At 36.6% G+C, this 15,257-nt stretch overlaps 1 protein-coding gene across 3 annotated transcripts in view; it reads left to right on the top strand.

The window, feature by feature from the left end:
• Positions 1 to 15,257, top strand: part of ZFAND3 (zinc finger AN1-type containing 3) — a 296,203-nt gene that overhangs the window by 212,123 nt on the left and 68,823 nt on the right. For all 3 annotated transcript variants that reach the window (XM_074332881.1, XM_074332882.1, XM_074332883.1), the window contains exon 3: positions 3,524 to 3,706. In XM_074332881.1, the coding sequence (XP_074188982.1) occupies positions 3,524 to 3,706 (183 nt within the window). The remainder of the gene's footprint in view (positions 1 to 3,523; positions 3,707 to 15,257) is intronic.

The raw sequence follows: 15,257 nt of genomic DNA, 5'->3' as shown, positions 1-15,257 counted from the left end.
CCACATTCGATGCTAAAGCTCTTTCTACTGTATAAGCTGTTAACTTTGTAGTTAGAAAACTCTTAGGATTAACTCTGAATTTCTGGTGACTTAGCATTGACTTTCTTGGCTCTTGCTTTTCTTTTTCTGTAAGATGAGAGGATTGAGATGGATCTTTAAAATTAATTCTGGTTGTAAAATTCTGAGATTCTTGGGTTCTTTATAGAATAAAAGCTGAGAATGTATTGAGCTTCTACTAGATCTCTTGCGTGCAGCCAGTTTGGTTTGGAATGAAACACCGTCACCCTGTGGAGGTGCCAAAAAGGCCTAGTGGAAGGATGGGTTAAAAGGTCTTGTTCAACCACAGGTCACACAAGAAAACTTAAAGCAAAGTGCCTGAGCGTCAAGGAGCATGACAGGCGTGGACTGGAGACTGTGGGGGGACCTGGTAACAATCAGTATCTTTAAACAAAAACACCATTGACCTGAAAGGGTTATTGGGCCTGAGTGAGTGCATCTGTGTGTGTCTGTCTCCAGGACTGGGGATTGTGCTAGATGGTGCAGTGATGATTCGGTTTCGGTTCTTTTAGGGCCTTATAACATTTCCAATTAAATGGCAGAGAGATAGTTACAGGAGGGACACAATGATTATTGACATAGGAGAGCAAATGAGATGGCATGACATCAGAAAGAAGCACCATTATTGCAGTATTTCTATTCCATTTATATAATACCTTTTTCTCTGAAGTGCTGTATGTACAAAGAACATTGAGATAATAAGCCATTTAAAAATGTCAAAACACTGAAGAATAAGAACGTAGCTAAGAAATAAACACACAGAAAGAAGCCTTAGAGGCTTTAGGTCACCGATGAGCCCAGCTGGGTAGTGATTCTTCCACTTCCCTCACCTTTGGTGCCACGAGTGGGTGGACGCTGGACATGGGGCCTTCTCCTTGGCCCGTCCGGTGCTCACTATTCCTTCGTCCTGTGGCTGTGACTGAAGACCATGGTTTGGTGTCACATAGGCCTGTATTTAAATCGTCATCCTGCTACTTACTAGCTGTTAACTTGGAACAAATACCTAAACTTTCTGAGCCTCGGTTTCCTCATCAGTAAAGTGGTGTTAATTATACCTCCCTGGTTAGGGTCGTCAGTGGGAGTCACGTAAATCAGTTGCACACCTAAAACATTTAGTTTAGTGCCGGGCCACATGGTAGATCAAAGTAGTGGTTCTTTGTAAAAGTAGTGGGGTGACAGAGCATAATGGCAGCAGCTTCTCGGTGGTTCGAAAGATAAGGCAGTGTGGAATTCTCTGAATTGATATAGTAAAATATAATCTACTTCACAGACTACCGTTGGGTTTTTTAAATGAAACATACAGACAACGCATAATAATTTAACCCACCACCAGCTTTAAATACAAAATTGCAGATAGATTTGAAGACCCCTTTTCCTCCCCCTCTCTTCCCAATAACCACTATTCTGAATTTGGTGTATCATTTCCATTCATGTTTTTATGTAGTAATTATGTATCCATAAACAATATATGGTATTTTTACATATTTTAAATTTTAATATAGGTATTATGCTATATGTATCCTTCTATAGCTTCTCTCTCTCTGCATTGTGTTTGAGATTTTTCAGTTGCATTTGTAGTTTCATTCATTCTAACTGCCACTGAGCATTGCATTATATGCTTGAATATACTGTTTCAGTCCATTCTGTCAGTGGACATTACCTATAATTTTGAATATTCCTGTGTACCTCTCACCTTTTCATCCCCCTCCCTCAACCTAAGAGGTAACCAGTATCCTGAAGTGTGTTAATATTTTTAATAGTTTGAACATACATATTCCTAAACAATATAGTGAGTTTTACCCAGTTTTAAGGTTTATATAAGTACAGTCTTACTATGTTATTTAGTGACTTGTTTTTTTTGGTCAACATTTTGAGATTCATGTTGATGTATATGGCAATAGTTCTCACTATGTACATTATTCCATTATTTGAAGATATTTTTACTATATATAGACCTTTAGGTTGTATCTGACTTTTTACTATTACAAACAGTATATAATTAAGCTCCTTGTACGTGTGTGTTGAGTTCCTCTCAGGCACATCCTACAAATGACGTGACTGTGGTATAGGTAACGCATGTGCATCTTCATCTTTACTGGATATTGATAAGTAGTCATTTTATTATCATGTAATTGTCAGTATTTTCTGATTTTCTGTTTTCTGATTTGACCCATGAGTTTAAAGTGTATTTTTTAAATTTCCAAATATGAAGAATTTTTTGTTATGAATTTTTAACTTAATTGCTCTAGACAATGTGTATATCTCATTTTTTGGCATCTATTGAGGCTTTTGCTTCATAGTCTAATGTGTGGTTAAGGTTTAGCCAGGTTTTAATTAGTTTTTATCAGTGTTCCTCATGTGTTTGAAAATAATTCATTATCTAATTTTGAGGTACATGAGTCTTTATGTTCTTATTAATCTTAACTAATTTTATTAGTTATTTTGTCTGAGACAAATATATTTAAACCTTCCCATTATGATAGTAAATTTTTCAGTTTCGTATAAATACAGTCATTTTTGCTTTAAAGATTGTGATGCTTCGTTATTAGGTGCATACAGGTTCACAATTGTTTTATCTTCCTGGTTAAAAAAAATTTATTTACTATTGGGCAGCTGGATGGCTCACTTGGTTAGAGCGCAAGCTCTGAACAACAGGGTTGCCAGTTCGATTCCCACATTGGCCAGTGAGCTGCGCCCTCCACAACTAGATTGAAGGACAATGACTTGGAGCTGATGGGCCCTGGAGAAACACTGTTCCCCAATATTCCCCAATTAAAAAGAAATTTGTTTACTGTTATATAGTGATCTTCTTTATCTCTAATAATGTTTTTGCCTCAAAGTCTACATTCTCTGACGGTACTATAGCTATTTCTGGCTTTTTAATCATGTGTATTGCTGGTATACTTTAAATTTTTCTGTATCCCCATATTTATGTCTTTTGTATGTCTTTTGTAAACTGCGAAGAACAAGACTTTGTTTATTCAATCTAAATTTTCTGTCTTTTAACTGCTAAGTTTAGTCTATTTATATTTATTACCATTACTGATATGTCTGTACTTACTTCTACCGTCTTCTTTTATGTTTTCTATTTCCCCTGCTTTGTTGTCTGCAGTTTTCCCCCCTTTTTACCTGCCCTCTTTTTATTTGAACAACTTCTCTGTATTTTTTCCTTCTATTGATTACCCCTAAAATTTTAACATGCATTTTGCTTAGCAAAATCTTACAATAAAATCAACATTTTATCATTCTTTTGAATAATACAAGGATCTTGGAAAGCTTTCGGTCTCATTACCCTCCGCCAACTTTGTTTTTGACCAGTATTTTACTTCAAGTTTTCAGTCAGCCAAATTAGTCTTTATTATTGCTGCTGTTACATTTCATTTTTGTGCTAACTTTCATTGTTTGTAATACCCAAGGAGATTGTAAAGTCATTCATTAAACTGGTTTTCTCACGCTTTCTCTTCAGATTTTCAGAAGAAACAACCAGACGATGATTCCACTCCAAGTACAAGTAACAGCCAATCAGATTTGTTTTCCGAAGAGACCACCAGTGACAACAACAATACCTCGATAACCACGCCAACTCTTAGTCCCAGCCAGCAGCCGCTCCCGACAGAACTGAATGTAACTTCACCAAGTAAAGAGGAGTGTAAGTGCCAGTCCTGTGAAGTGTTAGAGAAAGCAGCCCAAGAATCCTATCATAATGCCTCCTCCCGGAAAAAAGATAGTAGCTCTTTTAACTCAAGATTAAGTGTTGACATATAGGCCCAAAGCAGCAAGTTAGAGAATGAGTTTCATCCGTTCTGTAGAGCTTAAGATGATCTAAAAAGGTAGCCTTTTATGTTAACTGTCCAAGTGCACAAGGTTTTGAACCAGTAGCTCTCTGCCCTGGCTGCCAGTTAGAATCCACCGGGGATTTTAAAAACAATTTTAATTTTCAGTAACATTCCTTGAGTCAGTTTGGTTGGTCAGGAGGGAGTCCCAGGGATCTGTTCTTTTTAACTCTGCAGAGAACTTTATAAAGTGCAGCAAGTATTGGGAACCACTGGTCTAGGGAACTTGCCCCTATTTTAGGAACCTTGGATTGAAACCTTGCCTCCGTCACTCACTGGGCCATGAATGTTTCTAGGCAATTAACTAAGAGAATAACATTGTATACTTCATAGAACATAAGTATTTGAAGGGAAGAGGAGATGGTTTTAGTCACTCTTCTGTAAGTCATAGGTGATATAATACCATTATCATGTATGTGATATGGAAGTCCCTGGTCCACTTTATCTTGATAATACTATAACCGTCTCCTTTAGGGCACAGCTATAATGTGACAGTGTTGAAAATTATAGGGATGTTACGACACAGCAGGTTTTGCCTTTTAAAAGCTTTAGTTAACAAGTTGAAATTTGGTGTTTCAAATTTAATGACTATACAGAAATCGTTGGAATATGGTAATTTAGAACGTTCTATTAACTTTGAAAAGATTATCAGAGAATGAATATCTCAACCTATCATAAACCACTGTTCTAGGTAAAGTTGAGAATATAAAAGTAAAGAAGGCCATAGCCCCGTTTTCCAAAGAATTGGTTATTTAGCATGGGCAATTAAATATATTTGTTATTAAAGACAATGATTGTTAAAGAAAGGTGTTGGTTTACTGGAGAAAGTGGTATTGAAGACGCACAAAGTGGCGAAAAGACGTTCTAGATAGAGTAGAATGAGACATAGAGGAAAGCTGCATGGAGTTCAGTTCTGCAATGGCAAGTGACTCCTTTTAGGGCCATTTATGGAGGACAGGGCTGGAAAGATAGATTATGGCCATGTCATAGAGGCTTGAACGCTCAGCTAAGATACTTGGATGTTAGACAGTAGTCATGTTTTTGAGCAGAAGAAGTAATATTATTACAGTTCTTTTGTAGAAATAACCTGGCAGTATTGAAAATGGGAAGGATGACACTAGAATAACCTGTTTCCCCGAAAATAAGACCTAGCCGGGCAATCAGCTCTAATGCGTCTTTTGGAGCAAAAATTAATATAAGACCCGGTATTATATTTATATTATATTATATTATATTATTTATGTTATGTTATGTTATATTATATTATATTATATTATATTATATTTATTATATTATATTATATTATACCTGCTATTATAAATGCTATTATAAGCATTTTACTTACAGTAAAATAAGACCGGGTCTTATATTAATTTTTGTTCCAAAAGATGCATTACAGCTGATGGTCCAGCTAGGTCTTATTTTCGGGGAAACACGGTAACATTGCAGAGAGAGACTTTTCAAAACTATAACTTTTTGATTAGAGACCCAGGGAAAGGTGTAGAAATCATTTAAGAGAAGAAAAAAGATGAAAATGGTAGTGGTAATGTTAAGGCAGTAGGTTTTGTTTTGTTTTTAAAAAATCTATTTGGGATCATGTACTTATTAAGGAACTGATGAAAGCGCTGGCCTGTTGTCTCAGAAAAACACACACCATTCATTTATACCCAATTTTGAATAACATTGTTCTAAAGCTCACTATGGCCTTTAGGTTAGGAATTCCTTGTCTATGGGAAAGGTTGGAGCTAGCCAGGATCTCATTTGATAGAACCTTATCTGATTAGACCCACACAGACCAGGGTCGGGCCACAAAAACCAACTCGAGCAGCCAAGGAGGCATGTGAGACGAGATAACAGTAGCTACCACTTATTGAGCATTTTATGTGCAACACATTGTACTTGTATATTTTCTCTCTTATTTCAGGATAACCCAGTGAGGTAGATATTATCCTTATCCCCTTCTATAGATAAGGAAACAGGCACAAAGAGATCTAGTAATTTGCCTGTGGTCATGAACTAGTAGATACCAGAACCAGGATTCAAGTTCAGGCATTTGGCTTCAATTCTTTTAATCAGTTAATTCACAATGTGAAATATAACTGCCACAGAGAATAGAAATACTCATATTGGCAAGATCAGCACTTTTTCTCTCTGTAATTAAGGAAACTCAAATCATGAAAGTTGCTTTATTAATTCATCATGAAAAATCCTTGTAACAGGAATTGGAAATAAAAATACTATATTCATATGACTAAAACATTTTGTCTGGAGGCAGACCCTTTATGGGAAGCTAACCTATAACAAGGATTTATACAGCAAATGGCAAAGTGACTCAGAACACGTGGGATTAGATGAAGTAAATTTTTGAGTCAAGTTGATTGTCAGGTATGCTCTAAGGACATACAGGGAAGGTCTTTTTGTACGAGATTCCTTCTTCATACCCCTTTCCCCCTCTTCTACTTGGACTTAGACCTGCGCTGAGCTCGAGCCGCCAGGACAACTTCGTGTTTCCATAAGTTGCCAATCTAGGCCACTATAGACTGCCATGATTTTTTTGTTTTGCTGTATACATACCTTCAATCTGATTAAGGATTGTCTAGTTCTTCTTGCTTCAGATTCATTCTCTTGCTTTCTGGTGACATCGCTGCTTTAAACCGTTTTGTGTTCATCTTCATGTTAAACTCTCTGAAGGTAATCTCATTTCCTAATTCTTGTGGGGCTCATTATTGTAATTCTCAGGTTTTGCACAGATCTGGGGAAATGAGATTTGCTAATCTGAGATTTGATGATGATGTAAGTGGTCCCCTGGGGAGTTTGAGTTGGAGCTCAGGGGAGAGAAGTCAGGGTTGGCTTTATCCACATGGAGGCGAGAGGCGGAGTCTTGGGGTAAACAGAGATTGCTAAGAGTGGAAAAGCAGTGAGAAGAGAATTTTGAGTGAAACCAAAACAGAGAAGGCAGCTGAAGAAGTCAGAGAGGAGCAGAATGACATGCAATACGTTGTACTGTGTGTTCTGCAAGATCACAAAAGCCAGGAACAAATTTCAATTTATGCTGTGGGGTTTGATAACAATAAGGAAAATGTTAGCTCACATTTGTGAGCTGTTTGCTGTATTCTAAGCTCTTTACATGTACTGATACTTCATTTTTATGATACCCTATAAGGTAGGTGTTTTTACAGATGAGGAAGTTGAAGCACAGAGACGTTCAGTAACTTTTACCCAAAGTTACAGACAGAGCTTATGCTTCACAGGGTAGTTCGTGTTCCAACCCCCTGATTTAGCCTCAGAGGCTTTGTTTTCAACAACGATAGCGCATTGCCTCAGCATTGTGCAAATGCTGCGGACTGGAAACCGGCAAGAGACATGTGAAATGGGTGATAATGGGATTGGTTCCCTATATCAACTATTTCAGTGCTTTGTGTATTCATTTAGCAGTCTTTGCTGAGCGCCTACTGTATTTTAGGCACTAGATATAGGGCTGTGTACAGAAATGATTTAGATTGGTCTCTACCCACAAGGAGGTCACCTTTTCGAATACATACACATCTCCCTGAGATTCTGGCCTGTTCTCCTAAACAGATGCATAAGAATTTGGGGGTGAAATGGGCACAGCAGGAGCAGTAGTTAATAAGCATGTCTTTTGCAAAAGCTTCCTCAGGTGGCTTTGCCACCTCTCCTAGGGTGAACACTATGCTAGAGTGGAGATGTGTGCCTGGTTCGTGTGTGGGGGAGATAGGGATAAGGAGAGTAAGGCAGGTGGTTAAAGCTGTCAGAGCTGTCAGGGCGGATGCATTGTAAGTCAGGGTGGTTGCCAAGCAGCAGTGAAGACCCAAGTGAGATTAGACAGCCTGATCAATTGACACCTTGCAAATTTCTTCAGCTACGACCTACCCAGGAGAAGAAAGATGGAGGAAGAGGCAGCAGGGGATTACTTATATTGATCTTTTAGTGTCCTCAGGTCAGGGGCCCAGAATTTCATATGTTGGTCCTTCTTAGCTTCCCCTGGAGACTTATGGAAAAGTAGAGTGTGGGAGTTGTTGGAAAATGGGTTTGGAATTCCTAATCCAAGTACTACATAGTTTGTAAACTCTATAGTAGTTACAGACGTGTTGTTATTGTGTAGAACGGGAACCATTGTGTATTCTTCGGGGCTTATAAAAAGGTTTTACTTTTTATCTTATCAAGAGAATGAGTATTGCTTACATCTGCTTTCTACTTCTCATTGTTATATGACTATATGAGCGGAAAGGTTATGAGAGTTTGGGTACATTAATACTGTTTTGAAAAGGCTACGGCTACAGGAAGAACTATAGACAAGAGTGTGTAAAATACAGATTTTTATCCAAAAGAATTAAGACACTTGAGTGAAGGTCAAATGAAACAGGTACATAAATGATATTTCTTTGTCTGAAAACATATATCTTCCTCTTCCATCTTGTGTGTCTGCAGAAGAGTCCATGGAACTTGAGCCGTTAGAAACATTTCAAAAAACAGTGTAAACAAAATTCAAATAGTGACCAAAGGAATTGTCACAACATTTAAATGCTATAATAATGGTAGCAGTGAACACCACAGTACTCAAGTACTGTTCCAAACACTATCTTCATAATTACCCTGTACGGTGAGTACTGTTACCGCCTGTTTCACAGATGTGGAAACGGAGACGCAGGATGATTCAGTATCTTGCTCAAGACCACGGAGCGGCCCGGCGCTCTGCACCACGTCAGAGCCGGCTGTCTCTATAGTGATTTATGGAGAAAGGGACGTGACATGCAAATGAAAACTACAGAGGGGAGGGGTGTTGCACAAACACTTAAAAAGAACAAAATAGTATTTCTTTCTGCTTTTGCTACTACCTGTTTACTGTTATCCCAATTTCTGGGTTTTTCATAGAGGAGATAAAGTGTGATTTGTCCCTATGTTTCTTGAACCAACTTTTGAAGAGAGACAGGATACAACACTGAACCAGTTATTGTTTTGTTAATATTTTTGAATGACGGGCAGAGGACTGGTCACTTTAAGTCAGGCTTACCATGTTGGATTTAAGAGATGCAAAAGTACACTTTTCTTTATCCTACAAATGAGCTTTCCTACCATTGTGCTCTTAAGGGCCTAGGCATCCTACGCAGGACCTGTTTGGGGGCCTTATGATGTGCGTGACTACCTCGTCCCCCCACCCCCAATCCCACTCCATATTGGAGGGAAGTTGAGGTGTTAGAGGAGAGTTGACTGGTCCGTTTCTTTCCAGTGCCTGGAAAGACACTGTTTTAAAATATTCTGACATTCTGGTCTAGCAGGTAGAAAAGGCCCACCTCAGACTCTCCTAAGCTCTGCAGAGGAAATGCTAAGGAACAAACAGCCACCAACACACACGTAGAACTCTGCTTTACCAGAGGAATTGGCAGCTACAGCCCAAAAGCCAAATCCAGCCCAGCGCCTGCTTTTGTATGGCCCATGAGCTAAGAATGATTTTAAATGATTGAAAAAAAAAATCAAAAGAAAAGTATTTTGTGACATGTGAAAACTATATACATGAAGTTCAGATTTCAATGTTCATAAATAAAGTTTTATTGGAACACAGCCGTGTTCATTTGTTCATGTATTGTTTGTAGCTACTTCTACACTACAGCAGCAGACTTGGGTAGTTGCTGCAGAGGCCAGTGGTCCTTTATAGAAGTTTGGCAACCACTGTTTTACAAAGCACTTTGATAAACATTGTTTTCCTGCGATCGTCCTGAAAGTGTCCCGCCTTGGCAGGGCAGATTATCTTCCTGTTCTGTAGATGAGAAAACAGTTTGCGTGGTGACCTGCCTTGAGTCACGTGACAGGGCTGAAACTCAGCTTTGGGCGTTTTTCATCTGTAATTATGCTCAAGTTTTTCTTACTCTTCTACACTGCATCTACCCAAGAGATGCTTTTGTTGTAGCCAAAAGAAAATATACAGAAAAAGTGAAAACCATACTAACTGAATGTTAGTGAAGATTTTTTAATGATTAAATCTTCATTCCAAAGTGCTGGCTGGATTTTCCTTTAATTTTACAGTGATTCCCAAAATAGAAATTGGAGAACATTCTTGATCTGTGGTTAAATACATTTGGTCGAACAAAGAGATTTCCATTGTTACCTTGGAAACTGGTTCCTGGTGATACTCTCTAGCTCCCCCAGGCATTTAAAAAGTAAAATAGAGTGGGGGTGCATTTCAACAGCTGCCCTTGCTAGCCGCCCTTGGGTCTTTGAACATACATTGATCCTCGTGGCTAGTAGTAGTCTTCATTCCTGTCTGACAAGCCCTTATCTGTCCCCTGGAAAATTAATATCACTGCCACCAAGTAGCTAAGCTTTTTGTTCGTTTTTACCAATTACATTTCTAATAGTCCCTAAATGAAACTAGTTTCCCTTTTTTGGAGTGTGCCTACATCGGAAGACCAGATATTGGGCAAAACAGGCTGGTTTACTCTAGTAGAACACTTAGAAAATATTGCCTATTAAAACATTTTATGACTTCCTGCTGGGCTGGTTTTACGTGAAATATTGTGGGGAGATTTGTTTACAGTTCTCTCTCTATGTGTCTTTCTCTTCCCTTTTCTCTGATGAAACTCTTAAGCATCAGGTCGTTTATCAGAGATAATTATACAACAGATGGAGCTTTTCTGATATATAATAGTCTCAAAGTGGAAGATTCTTTCCCATAATGAAGAATGCCCAAACTTTAAATGTCTCTTTTGATTTTAAAGGGTTTTTGTTTTTTTCCCAGTGCATTTATTTATCCTGAAGCTGATCCTGTAAAACATGCTGCTTTCATTAGGGCTATGTTCTAAAAAGATTGATACTTTGCAGTACAGTATGATAATGTACAGTTACGTGCTGTATTGAATTGAATGTGTAATTCACCAGGAATCAATGGGAATATTAAATTAATCCCTGTCAAAATGCAGAAGGACTTGAGCAGTTTAGCAGTGTTTTCTTATAGAAATTATTTCTATTCCATAATGTTACCTGGGTGGGAATTGTTTAAACACTTATAGGGTCATCTGACCTTCAACTTGTAGTCAAAATAAAAGCCATATTAAAGCAAAATCATGCTTTTTAAATTATTTCCTGGCTTTTTTACCTTTTTCTGTAGTTTTTAATCCTATTTTTTAAGCATAGGTAGAGACATACAGGTTTATGTAGAAGAGAAGGTAAAAATACTCCTTTAATATCTCCACCCCACCCCCACCAAATTTCCACTCTGTCCAGAGATAACCACTGTTTGTTCATTTTGGGTTACATTTTCTTTGCTGTGTAGCTATATACAAGTTTACATACATATAAGGTTTTCTTCATTTTTATACAAATGAGAACATACTATACATATTGTTTTGTAACTTGCTTGTAAATTTAACAGTATATTTTAGAGATCTTTCCAGTTTAGCATATATTCTTTTTAAACTGCTGCATAGTATTCCATAGTATTATCATTTTCTCTTGAACTGTTTCTAATATTTCACTACTATAAACCATGTGAAGTAAAAATTTTTGTAAATGGCTAATAGTGCATGTGTCATTTTTCCATGATAAACATGGAAGAGGAGCTAACAAGTCAGAGAATGTGTGTATTTTAAATTTGATATACATGGCCAGATTCATTTTCAAAATGACATTACCACTTTATACCCCTAAGAATAGTGTTTGAGAGTGTTTCCTACACTTTTAAATGTTTGGTGTTCCTTTTGTTGTATTTATTTTTTTGCAACAGGCAAAAGAATAGTTCATTTTAACTTGTATTCTCCTGACATCTCCTGCTAGTGAGACTGAGCCCTCTTTCCTGTGTTTACCAGTTATTTATGTCTCCAGTGACTTGCGTCTCCGTATTCTTGGCTTATTTATTAGCCATCTTTTTCTTACTGATTTGTAGGAACTCATATATTCCGGATAATAAATCTTTGTTACATATCTTACAAATATTTTCTTCTGGTATGTCACTTTGCTTTTATTTTTGATTTGGGTGTCTTGGATTCCATTACAAACCTCACAGATTTTAAAATTCAAGTCTGTTGGTCTTTTTGTCTTCTAGGTTTGTGTCTTTCATAGAAGACTTTCTCCATCACAGAATTATAAAAATACTTCTCTCTATATATTTTAATACTTTTGTAGTTTATCTTTTAATTTATTTAGCTCTTGAATCCATCTGGAACTTATTTTGTATATGATACGAGGTATAAGGACTTACCTTTTATTTTTCCAAATGGATAACCAGTTATCTCAAAACCATTTTTATTAAATAGTCCTGGTTTGAAATGACATTATTATTATATAGATATAGATCTATTTTTAGCCTCTTTTTTATTTGTTTCATTGATCTACTTGTATATTCCTGTTTTTCTAAATTTTGTTGGCTGTTCTTTTGTATTTTCTATTGATGAATTTTATAGTCAGCTTGTCAAGGTCTATTAAAAATTACAGCGTGATTTGGGGATTACATTATATATAGATTTATTTGGGAATAATTGACATTTTAATACACCATTGGACCTTCTCATATAGTAATATCATTTGTCTTCATTTGTTCAAACCTTATATATACTTGAATAAAGATTTATCATTTTCTTAATATAAACCTTATACATTTCTTGCTAGAATTTCTTCTTCACAGCGTTATATTTTTTTTCTTTCTTCTCGTGCCTAATTCTAATGAGACTACTTCTAGCAGTTCACAAATATAGTATTTGCTGTAGGTTTCTTGTAGATATTGTTTATCGGAAAACTTCTATTTATAGGAAACTTCTATTTATACCTTGCTTTTTTTTTTTTTAATCTGAGAGGAGTGTTGAATTTTATAAAATGCTTTTTCAGCAGCTATTGAGATGATCAATGGATTTCTCCTAATTAAAAAGATTTACAGTGTTAAACTGTCTTTGCATTCCTTGAATAAACCCTACTAGTTCTTTTATTATACTGCTGGATTCAAAATGCTAACTTTATTTTAAATTTTACACCTTTTTAATAAGTGAGTTAATTTTATGTACGTATGTGTTTATATGTAGTGTGCATGTTATTTTTGTCTAGTTTTGCTATCAGTTACATAAATCTCATGGAAACTTTTTCATCTTTCCTGTGCTGTAGGTAACATAGCCTTTTGTCTTATATTCTAACATTATGTAATGTATCTATTTTTTGAAAGCTTGAAGAACTTACTCATAAAGCTGATTAGTCTGATATCTGATATTAGACTATTCATATTTTCTACCTCATTTAAGGTCAGTTTTGGCAATTAATATTACTATAAAAACACCCATTTCATCTAGATTTCTAAATTTAGTGGAATAAAGTTATACGTTTTCTTATTTTTAAATTTATTCTATTAAAGGGACTCTTAATTTTAGAATATATATTATACTAAGTACACAAACTAAATTTTATTCTTAATTACTCTGATATTGTTCATATTTCCTAATTAGTCTTTGTGTATGATCCTCTAGTTAGCTCAATGGAAAAAGTCTAAAGGTCTGGAAAGTTCTCACTGCCACCATGTTTTCATAGGATTACAGACATAATCTTTAAATTGTTCTTGCTTCTATTCTTGTTCTAGTCCATAAAACTTGTCAGATGAATCTCCCATTGATATTTTGTTAAACAAAAAAGGAAATTCTCCTGTTGACTCATCACCACCTATTTGGTCATGCAGATTCTTAATCTTGTATTGGACACGTCCTCCCCCATAATCTGGACCCTCATTGTATCTGACCTGCCTATCTTTCCCAGCACTGATGCCCAGTTCTGAACCACACCGGACCCCTGTTGTCCCCAGAAAACACCGTGGCACTCCTATTACCATTTTCATTCATGCTCTTGGAAGCCTACCTCAGAAACATTTGATCCACACTGCTTGCTTCCTCCAAAGCATTCCTATATTTCCTACCTGTATCATCTAATCACATACTGTGTAGGTTACCTCTTTGACTTGAGAATGTCATGTCTCAGTACGAGTTTAGAGACGGAACCCAAAATTAGTAGAGGCTTTATTTTATGCTGCTTCGCTGTACCCTAGAGTGCCCAGCATAGCGCTTGGCAAGGCAGCATGCAGTAAATGGTTAGTGATTTGGATATTTAGAAAAGTTGCCTTATTTTTCTTACTTTTGGAAACCTATTGCATGTGTTTTGATACCTTTTAAACAACTACTTACTATTTTATTATTTTCTGTGCTATTTGGTAGCCCCAAGATGAAATAATTTGGTTGTCTTGTTATTGTGACCATTCATCACTTTTAACAGAACTTTTTAAAATAATGGGAGACTGTCTTTTTTTTTTTAACTGTGCAAATAGTCAACCACCTACCAATTTTGAAATAGCCATTTTTTTCTCACCTGAATTTCCCCCTTCAAAATTCCCCTTTGCAAGAGAGGCTAGCAAACCATAAACACTCATCTTCAACGGCCCCTTTAGAAAGCTGCAAATCTGAGAGGTTAGTTTCCCATAAAGATTTCCTTGGGTACCTATGATATTACACAGTCATTGATACTCAGAAGAGGATGGGAAGCAACACCTAACTCTTTGCTCCCCTCTTAGCAAATGCAGATTTTTTAAAATGTTCTTATTAACTGAAATGTTCTGCTTTGCTGTGAAAAGAAAGGTCACAGTGAACAACTACACTTCACACAGCTTTAGCCCTTTGCAGTTGTCATGTTGTTTTTCTTTTGTGTAGACTCTGGTAATGGGTGACACTGTGCTGATTTTAAACTAAACCTCAGCTTTATTATGACAGAAGTGTTTGGCTGGAAAAAATCACATTATAATAGGAGAATTGGTTTGGGTGTATTAGAGGTAGCTACTTTAACCTTACACAGATATATTTTAATTGTGTTTATGAACTTCTCTCCAAAAATTCAGAGTTGCCAATGCCATAAAGTGACTAAATGTAACTTGACATTTTGTGTTCATGTGAGGTTACTTCATAAACCATTTTACTTTTGATCTATCAAAGGATAATTCTTTAGATTTAATAAAAACAGTAGGATGCGCCTTGTTAAGGAATTTTTAAAATTCCAAAATATCAATATAAACACTTCTCTACATAAATGTAAATGGTGACATTTTCAACTACTACTTGCAAAAAGAGGTCCAATTAGTAAGACCTTCTAGCATTCTCTGTAAAACAGGAAGGTTGGACTGCAGTACCTTCCATTCAGTGTCACTCTGAACACATTGCGAGCTGTGGTACAGACACCTCAAGGAGAGGCTCGGCAAATGGGGCCGGGAAGAAGGGCACCTGTGTTCCACCTTCTTTTTTAAGTGCCCATGGGGCCGTACCTCTGGCCTAAAAGGTTGTCTTTTTCCATTTTCTCTGAAGCATAATATGGAGCACATGCACGGAGCACATGCACGAG

This window comes from Rhinolophus sinicus, linkage group LG05 (genome assembly GCF_036562045.2).
Source record: "Rhinolophus sinicus isolate RSC01 linkage group LG05, ASM3656204v1, whole genome shotgun sequence".
NCBI classification, from domain to species: Eukaryota; Metazoa; Chordata; class Mammalia; order Chiroptera; family Rhinolophidae; genus Rhinolophus; species Rhinolophus sinicus.
This window is presented reverse-complemented; position numbering and strand designations above follow the sequence as displayed.